This window comes from Meriones unguiculatus, chromosome 8 (assembly GCF_030254825.1).
Source record: "Meriones unguiculatus strain TT.TT164.6M chromosome 8, Bangor_MerUng_6.1, whole genome shotgun sequence".
Lineage (NCBI taxonomy): Eukaryota > Metazoa > Chordata > Mammalia > Rodentia > Muridae > Meriones > Meriones unguiculatus.
In genome coordinates, this window is record NC_083356.1 from 75,098,213 (window position 1) to 75,117,562 (window position 19,350).

The 19,350-nt window shown below is 53.3% G+C and overlaps 1 protein-coding gene across 3 annotated transcripts; it reads left to right on the forward strand.

Moving 5' to 3' along the window:
- Ak1 (adenylate kinase 1) lies at positions 1-13,804 on the forward strand. 3 transcript variants are annotated; one of them, XM_021660376.2, is made up of 7 exons: positions 1-19; positions 7,035-7,072; positions 8,381-8,416; positions 8,731-8,894; positions 9,731-9,847; positions 12,088-12,279; positions 12,445-13,804. In XM_021660376.2, exons 2-7 carry the CDS (start codon positions 7,066-7,068, stop codon positions 12,511-12,513), a joined length of 585 nt encoding a protein of 194 aa, XP_021516051.1. In that variant the 5' UTR covers positions 1-19; positions 7,035-7,065; the 3' UTR covers positions 12,514-13,804. The 3 variants fall into 3 exon arrangements, with proteins under 3 accessions (XP_021516051.1, XP_021515975.1, XP_060245928.1); XM_021660300.2 differs by lacking the exon at positions 1-19 and adding an exon at positions 4,004-4,130; XM_060389945.1 differs by lacking the exon at positions 1-19 and adding an exon at positions 5,942-5,960.
- The last annotated feature ends 5,546 nt before the right edge of the window (positions 13,805-19,350 follow it).

A 19,350-nucleotide genomic window follows, 5' to 3' on the forward strand; every position in this document is an offset into this window, starting at 1 on the left:
CGCTTCTTCTTGCCCACAGGTGGGTGTGAAAAGGTCAGATGCTGAATGTGGACCATTACTGGGAATTCAGTTAAGCTGAGAGCTAGAGGTCCCAGGGCCTAGACCCCTCACCCCAGTTCTCGGGTGGAATCCATTGGATACTTGCTGGCTTCTGGAGCCCACCTCTTCACGGCTCTGAAATCTTCTATAGTTCCCCATTCATTCCCTGGCCAGGAGCAAAGCTACCTCATTTGGCATTTGAGGTTTTTCCAGCCCCTGGGTCTGTCTGCCCTCCTTTGGGGGGGTTCTGTGAAGCCACATGTCTCCTCTCCCTTAAAACACCTTCCGAGTCTCTCCCTTTCCAGCTTCCTCTCCAGATGTTTCCTTCAGACTTTGGTCTTCCTGTTCCGCCAGTGCTCCCGGGCCGTACCCACCCCTGTATCCCAGTGCTGACCCGCAGTTGAGCCAGCTGTGGGCCTCAGTGTGGCTGGCCCAGGGTCATCTGGACCTCTCTCCCTCTCACCACTATGGGGTTTGTTTTCAAGCCCTGGAATTCCTTTCTGTAGTCAAAATATTTAATTTTATTTTTAATTATGTGTCTGTGTGTGGGCATGTACATATGAGTACAGGTGGCCAGGGAAGCCAGAAGTGTTGGCTCTCGCTCAGAGCTAGAGTTGTTGGCTGTTATGAGTCATGCAGTTGTGGGTGATTGGAACTAAACTTGGTTCCCCTGGAACAGCACTGTACACTCTTTAACTGCTGAACCGTCTCCCCAGCCCTCAAAATATTCTTTTAGTATTCTGAACTACTTTCACTTTTATTTGCTCATGATTTAGAATTTTCTAGTTATAAAATGTTGTACATTAGGGGCTGGAGAGATGACTCAGTGGTTAGGAGTGCTTGTTGCCCTTCCAGAGGACCAGGGTTCAGTCCCCAGCACCCACCTCCAGTGGCTCCCAACCGCATGTAACTCTAGCTTCACGGGACCTGACGCCCTCCTCTGGTCCTTACATGGCCTTGGATATGCATGCTGTACACGTAAATTAAAAATGAAATCCTAAAGCCAGCGTGGTGGCACACGCTCCCAGCACTTGGGAGGCAGAGGCAGGCAGATCTCTGTGAATTTGAGGCCAGTCCGGTCTATAAGTGAGTTCCGGCGCAGGCAGGGCTGCATAGGCACACCTTGTCTTTTTTCTCGAGAAAGAAAATAGAAAAAGGAAAAGGGGCCTTCGGGCGTGGGGGTGGCGGCCGGGGAGGGGGGTTGGTGGTTACAAGCACTTGTTGTTTTCAGAGTTCAAGGATCTGAGTGTGATTCTAAGTACCCACACGACCCGGCTTTGATTTCCAGAACCCCCACGTGTTGTTTCAGAGCCATTTGTAATTCCAGTTCCAGAGGATCTGACGCCTTCTGACTTTTGTGAGCACCAAACTGCACACACATACATACATGCAGGCAAAATACACATAAAATGAATAAATTTAATTATATATGTATGTATATATATTAAATTAAAGCACAGAGCAGGTGCAATGACCCGGCAGGTGGTGGTGCTTCCTGCCAAGCCTGACTACATAAATTCAACCCCCGAAATCCACAGGGTGGGCGACAAGGACCGGCTCCTGCAGGTTGTCCTCCGACCGCTACAAGTGTGCTGTGGCACGTGTGCACCTCCCCTTCACGCACAATGAATGTAAAAGAAAATTATAAAAAAGGCTTCGGTACAGCCCAGTTGGAATACAGCTTGCTTAGTGCACAAAAGGCTCTGGCTCCATCCTTAGCATCAAGGAAACTGGGCATGGTGGAGTGTGCTTGTAATCCCAGTACAAAGCAGGCAGGGGGACCCAGGGGGCTGTGTGAGATTAGGTCTCAAAGGAAAATGGGGGGTGGGGAGGCAAAAGCGGGGAAAAGTATAGAGGAGAAATCTGGGGTCAGGCTCTGCAAAAGAAGCACCCCGAGCCAACGCACACGCATGCTACTAGTCTTTATTTTTTAGATTTTTGTGTGCATGAGTGCTTTGCCTGTATGGATGTCTGTGCAGCACTTGTGTGCCTGGTGCTGTTGGAAGTCAGATCCCTTAGAAATGGAGTTACAGTTGTGAGTTGAATCTGGGTCCTCTGCAAGATCAAGTATTCCTAATCACTGAGCCAGCTTTGTTTTTTGTTTGTTTGTTTGTTTTTGTTTTTTTGAGACAGGGTTTCTCTGTGTAGCTTTGGCTGTCCTAGACTTTAATTGTAGACCAGGCTGGCCTTGAACTCACAGAGATCCCGCTGCCTCTGCATCCTGAGTGTTGGGATTATAGGCATGTACCACCATGTCCAGCTGAGCCAGCTTTTTTTTTTTTAAATAAATTTTTTTTAAAAGACTTTATATGTATACAATGTTCTGCCTGCATGTGTGCCTGCACACCAGAAGAGGGCACCAGATCTCCTTATAGATGGCTGTGAGCCACCACATGGATGCTGGGAATTGAACTCAGGACCTTTGGAAGGACAGCCAGTGCTCTTAACCTCTGAGCCATCTCTCCAGCCCCTGAGCCAGCTTTTGGAGATAGTGTCTTCATGTAGCCCTGGCTGTCCTGGAACCCCCTATATAGACCAGGATGGCCTTAAATTCTGATAATCCCTCTATAGCCAAGGATGACCTTGACTTTCTGATCCCCCTGTCTCTATTCCTCTAGTGCTAGGATCCCAGGCTTGCACACCTCACCCAGTTTATGCAGTATGGACCAGGGCTTCATGCACACTCCTCCAGTACAGCCCCCGCTCCACTTGCATCCAGAATAATTTTTACTCAGGTGAGATCGGCACGGGCAGGTGTGCATCATGTTTCTCACAAAGGGGCCTGCTACCCCAGCAAGTGTCTTTTTTTAGTCAGACTTTATGACAGAGTCACCACCTCCCAGGCCTCCTGCATGGCTCCTGTCAGTCCCGGCTGGGATTTAGGACGTGTTGGCTCAAATGAGTGTCTCAAGTAGGATCTGGCAGATGTTTGGATGACACTGTCGTCTGCTTTCCCCAAAGGTTGTGCCAATGCACACAGCCATCTAAGTCTTTTGGGAGGGTCTTTCAGACCAACCCAGGACCTCTGGCTCACTACGTCTGCCCCAGCCCCCACCACTGAGAAAGTAAGGTTGCTTGATGTCACAGGTGGCAGAGTTGGGACTAGATCTGGGTACAGAGGCCGCTGCTGGTGCTCAGGCATCACCCAAACCTTCCTTGGCTCCCTCGCATTTACAAAACAGTTTCATGCCTTGGCATTTGGAGCCACTGCTTTGGAGGTCTTATGTGGCCTGATGGTGAATTCTGAACCCGGATGGTACCCGGACGGTCCATCTCTGCCCTCGAGTACCTACCACCCTGTGCCGCTTGTCCTGTAGAGCTCTCGGTAGGCATGTGAGCCTCAGGCGGCCCCTGGGTCCTGCTCTGTGCTTTGGGGGTTTCCTGGGCACAGCTGGAGTCTGCTCTGGGCTCACCAATGAGAGCCCTCACACTTTACAACAGCCCCGCCCTCCCCCCCCCCCCCCCCCCCCCGTCTGGATCCACAAAGCTTTCTGAAAGTCCCTATCTCTGTGCTCAGCTATGGGGCACTGCCCAGCAGCTTCATGGGCTCAAGGCTGGCCCATCTACCTAACAGCCAGATATTTGGGATGCCAGAGGAGCTCAAAGAGTTTTTGTTGTTGTTGTTGTTGTTTTCCAATAAAAGAAATGTCTCAGGGTAGGGGACTCAGCGCATGAGGACCGTGACCATGGAATCCCAAAGTCCACACCCTGGTCTGCTCCCTTAATTCCTTGGTCTGGTCTCTGCCACCAACACATCGTGAGGTTTTACACACACAAGTTGTCTGAACGTCAGTTTCTCCAGCTATAGAACCTTTGTCTGTGGAGAGTAATGTGGGCACAGTGTGGCCTGTGGGTGCGCGGTGGGGACGCTCCCTCTTAACGGGGGTTTTCATCAGAGTCTGCTTCCTCCTCTCCCCTCCTCCTTCCCCCCTCTCCCTCCTCCTCCCTCTCTCCCTGCCATCTCGCCAGAGTGCTGGCTCCCAGCATGCCATGCGTGCGCGCTGACAGCCTTATAAATAGTCGCCTTTGCAGGCGGCTGAGAGGACAGGCAGGGCACGCACTGGCCCCAGTGCCCACCACACCTCCCCCAGGTCAGTGTGTGACTGCTCCATTGTCGTCTGCCCGAGTGCAAGCTTCCAAGGGGAGTGGGGGCGACATCACCTGTGGGAAGGTGGGGGTGCTAGTGCCAGGCTACCCTCGGGTTGCGATTGTCTTTTATATTCGTATCTATGGTTATGAGCCGTGTGCATTTGCATGTGTGTTCTGTCAGCTCTGGGTGAATTGCCCTTTGGCAGTTTGTGTGAGCGTGTATGTGTGTGTGTGTGTGTGTGTGTGTGTGTCCTCCCAGCTTCCCAGACCCCTTTGTCCCACCTGGTATTCCTGAGGCTTCAGGTCCATCATACCCTTGGCACATCCCTGCTGAGGCCCTAAGGGAGGGGGCTGGACAGAGGACCTGGGTAGGGGCAGCCTGTGTACTCCAAGAGCTGTAATGTCACTTCAAGTGTTGGAAGGACTTGGGGACTCTGGATGTTGGAGCCCTGCCAGCACCTCCTGCCAGATCAGGGGTTTTGCAGGGGCCTTTGGGCTCTGCTCAGCTGCTTTTACCCAGGACGATTCAGCAAGTAGCAAGACTGTCCAGAAAGGGGACATCAGCAACCCAAGGTCACGCAGCTGAGTGATGGGGTTGTGACTTGAACCCTATCAGATAGCCGGCCTCTGTGAGGGCTTCTGCTGAGCAAGCAACTGGGACAAGCAGGCCTAGTGATTGGAGATGGTTGTCCCTTGGAGCCTCTGCTCCCTGAACCACCTAGAAGACAGTCATTTTAGGAACACTGGGGCCCTGCCCCAGGGAACCTTATAAGGCCTGGCTGCTCAGCCTGTAATCTTACTCTGTCCGGGACCCCTGGCCTCCTGGAGGCCTCCTCAGGTCCTAAGTTATTTTAGACCAAGGAAGTGGCAGGTGTGTGTGGGACGGAGGGACTTAGATTACCAGGAGGGGGTGGGGCAGGTGGAGGGGAGTGACTTCCTAGGACACCCTGGTGGCTGTCCAGTGCCTGGGACACTCCTTCCCTGGGCAGCTGCCGAGGGGCCTGGCAGTTCCAAGCTGCCTCCCGCACACTCTGCGAGCCTAGAGTCTGCCTCTCAGGCTGTGGATATGTGCAAAGCGGCCCACGGCTTTTGTCTGGTTTGGGTGCCAATCTTAACCTTGACCCCGGCCACAGCCCAGGGTTGGTCTGCCTTCCTCCCCAGATGGCAGACAGGATGGAATGAGGTGCCCAGTCCAGTGTCTATCCCCTGCTAGGCCAATCAGGGCTAGAACAAGGCCCGTGGTACAAAGAATACTCTGACACCTATGCTGGGTGGTCTGCAACCACAAGTTCAGAGAGAGCACCTATCAGTGTGGGATTGTGGGGTGCAGTCTAGGAAGGCATCCTGAAGGAGGTGAAACTTGAGCGGAGGCCTCCTGTAGCATTGGAGAAAGATATCCCCCAAGCATTGGGTATAATGCTGCAAAGACCTGGAGGAGGGAGGGGGAGGGGGAAACATTTCACTGGATGAGAGAGCAAGGGCCAGATTGTCCAGACCCTGCCAGCTAGGTTGAGGGGTTCAGATTTGGTTTAGGGAGCCAAGAGTACCATACATGAAAGGCTATGAGCAGGAGGGTCACATAGTTGCTTGCTAAGAAAAATATGCCCTTTGCGCTATGTCTGTGTGCGTGCGTGCGTACGTGCGTGCGTACGTGCGTGCGTGCGTACTTGCGTGCGTGCGTGCGTGCGTGCGGCATCCGGGGCTCTGTGGAGGTGGACGGCGGTCTAGGTTGGAGAAAGGAAAGTCTGGAGAGATGGTTGAAGTATGAGTATGCAGGCAGAGGTGGACGGTCTGTGGGGAGATGCATGCTGACATAGGACTTGACTGCCCGGGTAAGGATGGGGAGGGCCCTGGGGCCTGAAGCCAGGGTGAGAGGATGGAAGAATGTTCCAGGGATGGAGACCCAGGGCGGAAGGCTGACAAGAATGCTACTGAAGGTCTTAGGATGGTGGGACAAGGAGGGAGTGAGGAAGTACTTTAGAAGAGGCCGGAGGGGTTGGGGCTTGTGACAAAAGGATGGGCAAGCAGGGGCCAGCGGAGTGAATTCCCCAGGGGGTGAGTAGCAGGGCCATGTGAGCAATAGACTTGGGCCTGCTTCAGGCAGGAGCCAGGAACCACTTTACTTTAGAAACCGGAAAGGGGCTAGAGAGGCAGCTCAGCAGCTAAGAGCACTTGCTGCTTTTCCAAAGGACCTAGGTTCTGGTCCCAGCATCCACATGGCAGCTCGAGACCACCTGTAACCCTAGGTCCAAGGGACTCGGCGCTCCTTTCAGGCCTCTTCGTGTACTGCGCTCATGTGGTACACTTACATGCGTGCAGTACACATAAAATTAAAAACAAACCACAAAGGGCCAGGGGTGGTGACGCACACCTGCTAACCCAGTGCCACGGTGGCAGGAGCAACAGGATTGCTGCTAGCTTGATGCCAGCCTGGGCTATAGAGAGTGACCCAAGCAGAACAAAACAACAAACCTTACAGCGCTGTGCCCCAGGAGTGTCTCTGGCTCTCTGTGCCTCCCTCTGCCCACATGTCCTGTCCCCAGGCAAGAAAGCAGGAGCCTCCTGCCAGCATTCCTGGGCCCTGGGGAGCGTTGTCAGGCACCTGGCAGGCACTGCCTCCACACACTGGGGACTCTTGTGAGAGATTCCACGCTTGCTCTTCACGTTCCTCTTCAGACCAAGGCACACACTGGAGGGGAGACAGAGACAGTGGAAACCAGCAGGAAGGTGACTTTTCCAAGGTCATCCTGCCTTCTGGGTGTCCCTCTACTCTTTCGGCCTCTCAGTTTGGAAATTGCATGTGGGAGCCTGGCACCTACCTGCGGTTGCTGTGGGTGGGGCTTGGTGGAAGCTGAGTCAGGGGTGGGAGGAGAACCCCTCAACCCTGCCTGTGCCTTGTCTTACAGAGTGCTGACGTAGCTCCCAGACCTCAGCAGGATGGAAGGTATGAGGTCCCCTCCTGGCCTCGGCATACCCATGTGTGAAGGGGTGGGCTCTCTCAGGGATTGTCTGGGAGGGTTGGAGGAGGCCCCAGGCCTTCTCCTCCAGCCTGTCACCGTATGCTTGGCTCCTAATCTTGGAAGCAGCAAGGCCTTCCTGAGGCTTCTGGGACCCTAGAGCTCACCTCTGCTGGTATTTATAGCCAAGCCTGCCCTTTCCTGGGGAGGAGGCTACGCTGTGCGGCAATTTCAAGTGGTAGGGGTGAGGGGTGGGGAGGTATGGTCAGGAGAGGGTTGGATGGAGCAGTGGGCAGGCATCTATGTCTGGCCCTTCCTGGGACTCAGCGAGTGGGATGGACCCTAAAGTCTTGAGTCTTCCTGGCTTATAAGCTCTGGGGTGTGGGCAGAGTGCCTGGAATGGACGGGCTCTGGCTTCTGGCAGCACCATGCTGTGGCGCTGGGCCTCTGCCTGGGTGGTTCTTTAAAGAACGTGATAGACATGAGTGCTGCTGCCACCTAAGGTCGGTGGTCATTGGTCTATCCCTTAGCTGCCACTCAGCCTTAGGCACTCCCCCTGGAGAGCCTGCTTCCTGCTGAGGACCCTGCCCAGCACCCTGTGGACTGGAAACCCAGGAGAAAGCCCAGGGTTCTAGTTTGGGTTCAGATGTCCCTTAGGTAAGCCCCTCCCTCTCTAGGCCTCAGTTTCCCTCTCTCTAGTGGGTTGTGACATTTTTCTGTAGCATCAAGTATGGGACCCAGGGCCCCACTCAGACTAGCCAGGCCACACAGCCTCACCGCAGGCCGGCCGTAGGCCGCTAGGGCTGTGGGTCATAAAAGACAGCAGTTTAGGGAGTTTGCATACCTCCCTGTCTGAGTAAGAGTTCCACTTGCCCACAGAAGCCCCTCCTGCCTGGCAACCATCTCCATGGCAACATATGTTGTGGTTGCCAGCTCCACATTAGTACTGCTAGGCCTGGCCAGCAATGTGAGGGCCAAGCCAGAGAGCAGAGCATGACCAGCATCATGGGCTGCAGCTCTAGTGAACTCCCTGAAGAGGAAGGCAGAAAGGCTGGAGGTGACCAACACCTGGGGTCCAGCACCCCTCCACCCTCCACCCCACCCTGGGAGGCGCCACCCCAGTCCCTTAACCTCGGAATTCTTAGCTGAGTTCTTAGCCTCCAGACTGTGTCTGGGCTTGTTCAGAACACCCGGTGCTCATCCCAGCTCACTCTGCACAAAGCCTGGGTCACAGTGGTGTCTCTGTCTGCCTGTCTAGCCAGTGGCTGATTCCTGCTCCCCTGTTCTCTCCACAGAGAAGCTGAAGAAAGCAAAGATCATCTTTGTGGTGGGTGAGTTATAGTCAAACGCATGGTGGGCGGGCAGGGAGGGTCTGAGCAGGCACTGTAGGATTTTTGTCTTTTCTTCTTTCTTCCTTTTTTTTTTTTTTGAGACAAGGTTTTTCTGCATAGCTCTAGCTATCTTGGAACTCACTGTGTAGACCAGGCTGGCCTCAAGCTCACAGAGCTCCGCCTGCCTCTGCCTCTCAAGTGCTGGGGGCTCTTCCCTGAACTATGCTCCCTTCTCATGGAGGACCCTGGTGGTGTCCCTCCTAGGAATTTGTTTTTTTTTGGGGGGGGGGTTCTGAACGCATGGGTGCTTGCAGGCGGGCCTGGCTCAGGAAAGGGCACCCAGTGCGAGAAGATTGTGCAGAAATATGGCTACACCCACCTCTCTACTGGGGACCTGCTGCGGGCAGAAGTCAGCTCTGGATCAGAGAGGGGCAAGACGCTGTCAGCTATCATGGAAAAGGGGCAGCTGGTGCCTCTGGTGAGTGGGCCCTGTCAGGGGTCGGGTTGAGGGATGGTGGAGGGCCTGAACCCGAGCCCAGCAGAGCCTGTGACACCCTGCCAAGGATGACTACGGTCCTTTCTAGCTCTGAAGCCTGCTGTGGGTCCCCACTGCCCTTAGCCAAAAATTGCTTCCCGAAATCACTAAGAGCCTGTAGGATGCAGCTCTGCCTCCCATTCTCCACCCCCAGTGTCTTGAATTCTCTCTCATACGCTCCTTTATGGTTGGAAAGATCTTCTCTGTCAGCACTCACCCCTCCCTGACAACCCAGCCTTGCGTTCAGACCCCCTGACTTTATGCTGGAGGTCCCCCTTCTGTTAGTTTATAGTTGTTTGTTTACTGGGAGGGGTATGCCTGTTCCATGGTACCCACCTGGCCGTCAGAGGACAACTTGAAGGAATTGGTTCCCTCCTTCCACTATATGGCTCCCGGGGGTCAAATGCTGGTTATCAGGCTTGGTGTCAAACGCCACCCACAGAGCCATCCTGCTGGCCCACATGTCCCCTTCTTCCCCCACACTTTACCCCTACATTTTATGTCATGCTTAGAATCCTAAGCCAATTGTATCCTAGTCTGTCCCTTCCCTGAGAACCCTGAGCTGGAGTGTGGGGCGGGGAAGGCCTGTAGGAGCTGTGTGCCCAGGTCCAGGAACTCTCCAGGTTTGGAAGGGGGTTCACTGAAGCCTAACCCTCGAGAGGGGGGTCTTGCTGGTGCTCACATGCCCCAGGAAAGAGGGCAGCTTGCATGGACCAGCAAAAGCCAAGGTTCAGAGAGGCAGGGAGGGAAGGCTCAGGACCCCCGGTGCCTCCCAACAGGAAACGGTGCTAGACATGCTCCGGGATGCTATGCTGGCCAAAGTGGATTCTTCCAATGGCTTCCTGATTGATGGCTACCCAAGGGAGGTGAAACAGGGAGAAGAGTTTGAAAAGAGGGTAAGATCCTTGACTGGTTGTTGGCCAAGGGGCTGGGCTGCAGCTGAGAGGGAGGGGTATTGGAGGCGGAGGCTACAGGGACCAGGTGGGAAGGTCTTATGGGACCTGCCATAACCACCTCAAAGAAAGGCGTGAGGATCTGAGAGGCTTCATCCTGTGGGGCATCACCCCACACGTGCACAGACAGACAGACGTGCGCATGACCCATGCCTACACAAGCAGTAGGCAATATAGGATGCAGACACGTGCATAAGGCTAGGTATACTGCACGCATGTGCACATGTGTGCACTACAGGGGAGCCCACACGCTGGCACACGCATCCATGCACACATTTACACCGTCTAAGGCCACACAGGGGACCTGATGGGCTGGGGTCCGAGTACCTCCAGCCTCACTCCTGCCTACCTCTGTGGGGCTCAGACTATACGTCATGACCTGTAAGTGAACGAACGACCTCAAGAAAACGCTTGCTTTGCTCTGACCCTTGGCTTGCCAGTCTGTGAAATGGGAGTTGGCCTAGCTTCCTTGAGGCCGAAGAGCCTGCAGCCACCGTGAGGCACAGTCTTGTCTTTCCCCCCTTCCCCAGCTATTAGGGAGCTTCCCTGGGCTTGGTGGCAGCCCCTGGGAGTACAAGTAGCTGAAGTTCTCTGCTCTTGACACTAGGGGGCGCCAGAACTGCACTGAAGGAGGAGGGGTGGGCCTGGAAGTGCCCAGAGCTGCTTCGGGGTGGCTAGTGTCAGACCGAGAAACTGAGGCTCCAGCCAGAGACGTTCTGCCCAGAGACTTAGCTGTTACCAAGCCTCACTATCTCCACCCAAAGTGTGGATACAGAGCCTGCTGTGTTTGGTCCAGAGGACTTAGAGGATCTGATGGACGGGTGGAGGCAGCCCTGGTCTGGCCTTTGCCACTCTAAGAGAAGCACCTGGTAAACTGTCTGACGTCAGCAGGATGGCAGGGTCACCCTCCCCGCAGGCAGCTAATGCTGTCGCCCTGAATCTGCACCCACCCGGAAGGCTGACACCAGACTCAGAGGGCCCAGTAGCCTGCTCCAAGGTTTCATGGTTGGACAGAGGCAGGAGAGGGAGCTGTGAGTGACAATCTGATGTGATGTCTGGATGACAGCTGCTTAGAGGCCTCTGGGAACTGACTTAGCTGGGGTCCCAAGGACAGAGGTCTCACAGCTGTGTAGACCTCCTGGCCCAGGCCCAAGGCTGGCTTTCTTTACCTTTGGTCAAGGAAGTCCCAGTCTAGACCACACCAGGCTCAGGGATCTGGCAGTGACACAGAGGCAGGCTCCTCACTCTGAGGGAACTTTATAGCCTAAAAGGTAGCCATCGCCAGCTTCAATGCAAGGCCCAGCCTGGGCAAGGGATATTGTGAGGGATACTGGGGACTGAACTTAAGTTAGGAACTGCCAGGTCCTGGTCCTTCACACCTCTTCAAGCCATCTTCGTGATGAGTGGCTTATGCCAATGACAGTGACATCACCTGGGTTTCCTGAAAGTCCTCACTCTGCCCCTGCTCGAATCCTTTATCAAGTCTTTAAAAAAAAAAAAAAAAAGATTTATTTATTGCGTATACAGTGTTCTGCCTGCATGTACACCTGTATGCCAGAAGAGGGCACCAGATCTCATTATAGATGGTGGTGAGCCACCGTGTGGTTGCTGGAACTTGAACTTAGGACCTTAGGAAGAACAGCCAGTGCTCTTAACCTCTGAGCCATCTCTCCAGCCCCCTTTATCAAGTCTCATCATCCCTCAGCTCCCATACCGGCTGAGGGAAGTGGAGAGTCATAAGTAAACACCTAAGGGCTGCTGAAGGGAGACTGGGGGACCAGGAATGCAGGATCACATCTTAGAAGACTGCCTGTCAAGAATGAGGCTCTGGCCACGCATCAGTCAGTCTCAGTTGTGGGAAAGCGGGGCAGAGGGACCTGTGCTGTCCTGGCATGAGATGGAGACAGATAAAAGTGTAGGTTGGTGAGGCCAAAGGAAGGAGAGTAGCGGTGCGGTGGAGGGGGCAGCAAGAACATGACACGCAGTCGCTCTAGATCAGGTAAGGACTTTGGGCTTTCTCTTGAACGTTCTAGGGAGCTGTGGAAGAGGTTTGAAGCGAGTGACAGGGGATGTGCCTTTAGGAGGGCCCTGGGAAGGGACTGACATTCTGGGCAGGTCTCATGTAGGGCTTGAGAGATGGTGGCAGGCATGGATCCCAATGATACAATGTCCATCCTACACAGATCGGGCAGCCCACACTGCTACTGTATGTGGACGCAGGCCCTGAGACCATGACCCAACGACTCCTAAAGCGAGGGGAGACCAGTGGCCGTGTGGATGACAATGAGGAAACCATCAAAAAGAGGCTGGAGACCTATTACAAGGCCACAGAACCTGTCATTTCCTTCTATGACACGCGCGGCATTGTGCGAAAGGTGGGGAGCCCCTTCTGACCTACCTTCAGCTCTCGGTGGGACCTTAGGCCATGCCCCCCCTGCCTCAGCTCCTCCTCCTCCCCCTCGTTCAGTGAGTGGCTGCTGGAGTGGGGCTGTGCGGGCCCTGCCATGGCACCTCTGCCCTCATCGCCCGTATCCCCACAGGTCAATGCCGAAGGCACAGTGGACAGTGTCTTCTCCCAGGTCTGCACCTACCTGGACTCGCTGAAGTAACCGGAGCCCTTGGCCAGATCCCAGCCTGCCCCACCCTTGCCCCCTGACCCCAGGCAGCCTGGCTCAAGCCCAGCACCTCCACCCTGCCGGGTTGTGCACAGACACAGGAAGCCACTTTATCCTGTCCCATGGACATCTGAGCACTAAAGGAATTGCCAAGGACATTTGGGCTCACTCCCTTTTCTTTGCTTCCAATCGAGGTGATTCATGCCGCCACAGCCAGAGGCTCCAGCACAGCCAGCCCATTCTTGCCTGTGCCTCAGCCTTGCTGTCTTGTCTCCATCTAGCTCTGCTGGGGTCCTAAGCCATTCCTTAAGCCAGGCCATGTCAAGCCTAGGTGTCCCTGGGTTGACAGGCTGCTCCTGGGGTCTGGAGTTCAGCCTCTGTTACTCATAGCCTTGTCGGATGGCTTTGGCCCTAAGTCACCATCTCTCCGGAATGAATTTTCTTTTTTTTGTAGATGGTATCTCTTGTGTCTCAAGCTGGCCTCAAACCTGCTTTGTAACTGAGGACACCCTTAATCCTCAGTTTCTCTTGCCTCCATTTCTCTTCCTGAGTGCTGCTATCACTTCTGGGTTTTGGGGTGCTGGGGAATCAAGCCCATGGCCTTGTCTATGCTAGGCCAGCACTCTACAAATTGAGCTACATCTCCAGCCTGAGCAGGACTATGTCTGACTGGGGCCTGGGCTGCAAAAGGCAAAGGGCCACAAGTATGCCAACTAGAGTCATGTGGCTACCAGGCAGCAGGAGCTGTGCAGTGGTCATAACAGCTAGGTGGGAAGTTGAGGTCAGGTGTGGTCTTCCTGAGGAAGGGATTCAAAGGCTCCTCTGGTAAGGCCCTGCCAGGCCTCACCACCCTTTGGGCTGGTTGTAAACCCGGTTGTCATGCTGTGTTGCAACCCTTATCCTCGGTGTTAGGACAAGAGTATGCTGATTAAGGAGTCTGAGGCATAGACATGGAGGTGGGATCAAGGACCAGGCCTGAGACCTGGAGAGGACACCAGGAGAGATCCCCAGAAGAGCTGGCACCTCTCTTCTACTCTTTCATTTTTTGATCTCGTCACATAGGAAGGCTCTGTTGGTGCTCACCAGTCCCTGGTCCCTATCCCTGGTGACTTCCCCTTAAGACCCAGATAACCTGTAGCCAGCAGCCACAACTGCCCCAGGGGCACCTGCCCTGGGAGTGACGGTGCTCATTCCGTTCTGTTTACTGCCAGTGGGGCCACCTTTTCTTTTGCATTGCCTATTTGAGCTGTCCTTTAAAATAAATAAACATATTTCAGTTATAAAAGGTGAGTGTATTGAAAGAAGACCTTGAGACATGGATGTTAGGAGGAGAGGGCAAGCATCAGCAGGCACAGCCTTCTGCTGGGCTAGGGTTTGGGGTGAATTCTCTCTACCTAGCCTCTGTCCCCTATGTCGACTTCAGGAAAGGGGAAGGCTCTGGAGCCCTAAGCAACTCTGCAACTGCTCCCCTCAGTGCTGTGTGCACACCACACACACACACACACACACACACACACACACAGTCCATGCCATATCTGTTAAATGGGCAGGCATATACCCTCACACGGACTCCCACTCAAAAACCCTGCTGAACATGGTTGTCTTAAGGTCAGCATAAGAGTGGACAGAAAGTGCACGGGAGAGGAGAAAGCCATAGAAAAAGGCCTGAAAAGTCCCCATTATCTTTATGTGTTAATTACAGCTCAATTAATTCAAGTGGGCCCCAGTTTATGAAAACCAGGCTGATCAAGAAAACTCTACATTACTGGATCACTTTGTTCATTAGTATCTGAGGGGACCTGGTTCCAGGATCCCTGAGTATACAGAGCTCAGTATACCTAAATCCCTTCTGTAAAATTCTACAGGAGCTCACAGGAGGCACCTGCCTGTGCCTCATAGGGACATAGAGACAGGAGAATCAGAAGTTCAAGGTCATCCTCAAAGAGCAAGAGATTAATTGCTGGTCTGGTAGCTTATACCTCTATCACAAGGCAGAGGATGGCCACAAGTAGGTGGAGGCCAGCCTGGCTCATAATGTAAGAGCTGATACAAAACAACAGCAGCAACAACAACAACAAAACAAAAAATAACAAAACAATGGAGGCCAGCCTAGGTCATGATGTAAGGACTGACACACACACTAAATAAATAAATAAGTAAATAAATAAATAAATAAATAAATAAATAAAAGTGGGGCGCTGGTAGTGGCAGTTTACACCTGTAATCCCAGCACTCAGGATGCAGAAACAGGAGGATTGTGAAAACTCAAGGCAGCCAGGTATACCTAAGGTTCTCCAAGCAGCCTACAAAACAGAGCAAGACCCTCCCCCTACTCTACTCCCTGCTAAAATAAGAAAACAAACTAGAACCTGCATACACCTTCCGACATGTTACAGTGGTCTCTAGATCACTGATAAACCATAAGACAGTATAGAGAATATGTAATGGCATTACACTGTAAGGACAAAGTCATTTCCATATAGATACAGAAGGAAAAAAAAAACTTTTTGTTTTGAGACAAAGTCTCATCACATAGTCCGGGCTGGCCTGGAACTTGCTGGGTAGGACAGGATGGCCTCGAACTCAAGGAGATCCTCTTGTCTCTGCCTCTGGAATCCTGGGATTAAAGGTCTATGCCACCATGCCCTGCCAAGAAGCCACTCCTTTGAGAGGAGGCTTGCTGTGTTGTCCCGGCTGACCTTGAGCTCTAGCCCCAGCCTCCTCCTTCTACCTCCGAAGCCCCGAGAACACACTCGACTGAGTTCTTCAGGAACTGAGCCACTGAAGACACTTCAGTCCTAACGGATGACTTGAAGATCAGTTGGAGGAGTTTTTTCCTCCAACTAACGCCCACAGCCTGTTCTGGCAGCAGCGGGGTCCGCGCTGGTACCCAGCCAGTCGGTGCGCAGTCTTTGTGTGGCTTCCCGTTTCTCCCCAGAGTTTCTCACAGCCAGTTTGCTGAAGCCAGGGCATGATGCAGGACCCACATTGCATTGGTCCCTGCAGGACCTCATGTTCATACTCTGTGGGTTCTTGGTCACTGAGCCCTAGCTGGGCTAGGCCTCTCTGTGTTGAGGACAGCAATTCCTGATGCAGTTCCTCCTTCCGGGTCTTTCTCTGGCTTCTGGAGTCAAAGCTTCCTTTTGTACCGCTGTTCCTACATACTTACCTCGTATGCAACGAGGGTATAAGTGGTCAAGCTAAGCCTTGAAAACAAGGCTCCGTGTAGGTGGGGTTCATGAGAGGGCTTGCAGCCAGGCAAGAAGGTCTGACCTGCAGCCAAACAGCAGTTCTTGAACACCGAGATTTTGAAGGAGCTTGGAAAAAAAGGTTGGCTAGGCACCCGTAAACCCAACCTTGGGAGGCTGAGGCAGGAGGCCCATCATGAATACAAGTTCAACCAGGGCCACAAGAATGCTATACCCTGTCTAAAAGAAACACAAAAGGCAGAGCCTGGAGAGACGGCTCTGTGGCTAAGAGCTCTTGCTGCACTTCCAGAGAACCAAAGTTCTGTTCCAGAGACCCACACGGGGATGAGGGGGGTGAGAGCTCACAACTGCCTGTAACTCCAGCTCCAGGGGGACCCGAAACCCTCCTGGATTCCAAGGACACTCACATTCATGTACACACATACAAAAATAATGAGTCTCTTGAAAAAGAAATCAGGTCTAGGGCTGGGGATCTAGCTCAGTGGGTAGACTGCTCCTCTGGCACTCAGAGAGCTCTGGGTTTGGTGCCCAGTGCTGTAGAAACTAGACGAGGTGGCACACACCTGTCATTGTGCCATTTGGGGTAGGAAGCAGGAGCATCGGAAATCCAAGGTCTTCGCCTCCGTGGCAAGTTTGAGGCCCGCCTGGGCTGAATAAATAAATACAAAACAAAACAAAGCGGGTCAGGTGCAGTGATGGCCTCCAGACAGCTGGCCCTCGGATCACACTGCAATCAGCTCAGGAAAACCAACTCTACTCTTGAGTTGGGGAAGCAGAGGTCAGAGGAAGGCAGCAGGCCGCTGGGGGGGAGCGAGGGTCTTCGGTGGCGTCACTGCTCTAGTAAGGTGGGCGTGGCAGGTGTCAGAAGGTCACCGATGCTGTCATTGTCATCTGGTCTCGAGGGACATTCCCCGGAGCCACTTATTGCAACATGGGGGAATGTCCTCTGTAGCCTGTAAGATTGATGCTCCTGAGACTCAAGTCCCAGAGAGGGCATACTCCATGGCGGGCATTGGTGGGTTGGTGGCCTCAGATGCCTCCCCTGGACTGCACCCCCATGACTTGGCCCCAGGGCCCCCTGAGCGGCTGGGCCGGAGGCACTGAAGTGGGAGAGGAAGGAAGCGGGGAGCAGAGGAGGCCAAGGCTGTCGCCTCCCAGCCCGAGAGGGGCCTCGAGTAAACAGGAAGGCCTGGCGGCTCCGAGATGGGGGTGTTTAAGGCTGGGGACCGGGAGCCCTTCTGAGTCTGCACAGACGGTGAACACAGGTTTCCTTGCTGGGGAAGTGGGCCTAGAGTCTACCCCACACCACAGAGCAACACTTTCACCTGTCTTCCCAGCGCCTGCCCCCCCTCCCCCGGAGGCAAGGTCATCTCTAGGGCCTTAGTTTCCCTTCTGCAAGCTCAAAACATAATTCAGAGGTCCCTGGAGCCCTGCTCAGGAGTCCCAGCCTCCTGGGTGGTTCTAGTGAGTTTTTAATATACATAAGAATTTTTTTTCATAAATATATTCTTAAACTGCTTAGAAGTGTCTGGAAAATTAAAAATAAAAAAAGGATTCAGAAAGAATCCATTATTTTGTCTGTTTTTTTTTTAGACAGGGTTTCTCTGTGTATCCCTGGCTGTCCTGAAACTCCTTTTGTAGACCAGGCTGGCCTCGAATTTACAGAGATCCACCTGCCTCTGCCTCCCCAGTGCTGGGATCAAAGGCGTGTGCCACCGCTACCCAGCAAGAATCCGCTCTTGATTTTTTTTCTGAGACAGGGTCTCCCTACAAAGCCCATGGAACCCAAAATTTTGGCCTGAAACTCAAAATTCTCCTGAATTCTGGGATTACAGGCCCACGGGTACTTCAGATCTTGGGGTACAGGTTGCCACAGGAAGATCCATGTGGCTCCTGCCGTGGGGAACAGAAGGTCACTTTGAGGGAGTTTGTTCTAATGCAGGGGAGCCTGACCCCCGGGACCAGCTGCATTTGGGGGAAGTTGTTCCCTCTGTAGGAGACTCTGTCCTTAGGGTCACATGCCTCCACCCCCACATTCTGGGGTCTCTTAGGAGACCTGGCACCGTGCAAGCAGGTGACAAGGCCCATCATCTGTACCTCTGGTGTGTCTGGAATGTTTGCTATTCCCAGCACCCACCTCAGGCAGCTCACAACCTTAACTCCAGCTTCAGGAGATCTGATGCTCCTGGCCTCCTTGGGTACCACAGTGCACAAGCACATACCTACGTGCACGCACGCACACACGCACGCACACACGCACACACCCTACACATAATTAAGGATAATACGAGTTGAACTGGTGGCTGGTGTACACACCTTTCATCCCAGCACTTAGGAGACAGAGGCAGGCCAGTCTCTGAGTTCCAGGCCAGCCAGCTGTACAGAGTAAGTTCCAGAGAAACCCCGTATCAAACAAAACAAAACAAAACAAAACAAAAAAAAAAAAAACAAGAACAAAATTGCTCTATAAAGAAAAAGAAACGGTATAGCCCTTAACCTCAGGAAACTTCTCTTGATGGGAGAGGACAACATAGCAGCTAGTGGCCCTAAGGCCCATTGTTCATGGGAGAGAGGCATTTTATTTTTTATGTGTACGGGTGTTTTGCCTGGGTGTATATCTGCACCACAAACATGCCTAGAGCCTGAGGAGAGCAGAAGAGGGCATTGGATCCCCTGGAATTGGAGTGACAGATGGTTGTGAGCTGCCATGTAGGTGATGGGTCCTCTGGAAGAGAAGTCACTGTTTTTAAAGCCTAGCCATCAGGAAAGGCCATTTTAAAAGGGGCTGGAGAGGTGGCTGCTCTTAACAGCGAACCTGAGTTTGATCCTTAGCACCCCCATAGTGGCTCACAACCATTTGTAACTCCATTTGGAGGAGGATCCAATGCCTCTTCTCACCTTCTTGGGCACGGCACAGATGTGATACATATTCATACACAGACATGCACATAAAATTAAATGTTGAAAGGGATGGTCAGGACAGGCCTTGCTATGTGCTGTTTTAGAGACTTGAGACGAGAGAAAACCTTGTCCCTAGACGAAGGGAGTAGAAGAAAACATGGCGTGCAAAGGCCCTGTGCTCAGCATGTTCAAGAAACACTGGAACCAGTGTCACTGGGTGGCGTGAACAAGAAGCAGGAAGCAGGAAGAATAGGAAGTCAGAGAGGGTTAAGGGGAGCTCGCCAGCTGTTTGAGACATGGTGGTCGCCGATAGTGGTGAATTCCACTTGAACAGGCCTCCTGCACAGAGCAGAGAAAGGGCTGTGAAAAAGGAAGAAGGGAGCAGAACTCGGTGAGGATGTGACCTCGATGTGCCCAGAGGGAGGAGGTGCAGAGGGCTTGGATGGAGCCAGAGCCTAAAGGTTCACAGTGACAAGAGAGACTGAGACCTGAGGCAAGGTGGTTGAGAAGACAGACTGGGATGAGGCAGATGACTAGTCAGAGGCTTCTTGGAGCCCTGAGCTGGGGAGGGTCCTGTGGGGAGGGAGGAGAGGCTGGTGTCCACGAGGCATGGAAAGCTCTTTGTGCGCATAGCGCCACCGGGAACAGAATTTTCCAGTTCTGAACTAGGGAGCATGTGAAACAGCTCCCGGAGATGCTGAGAAAGTACAGGTCTGTCGAA

Excerpts from the sequence above, each read along its gene's own strand:
- Ak1 (XM_021660376.2), top strand. Across the intron at positions 9,848-12,087 it reads GAGAAGAGTTTGAAAAGAGG|ATCGGGCAGCCCACACTGCT; the intron begins GTAAGATCCTTG and ends CATCCTACACAG. Across the intron at positions 12,280-12,444 it reads CGCGCGGCATTGTGCGAAAG|GTCAATGCCGAAGGCACAGT; the intron begins GTGGGGAGCCCC and ends GTATCCCCACAG.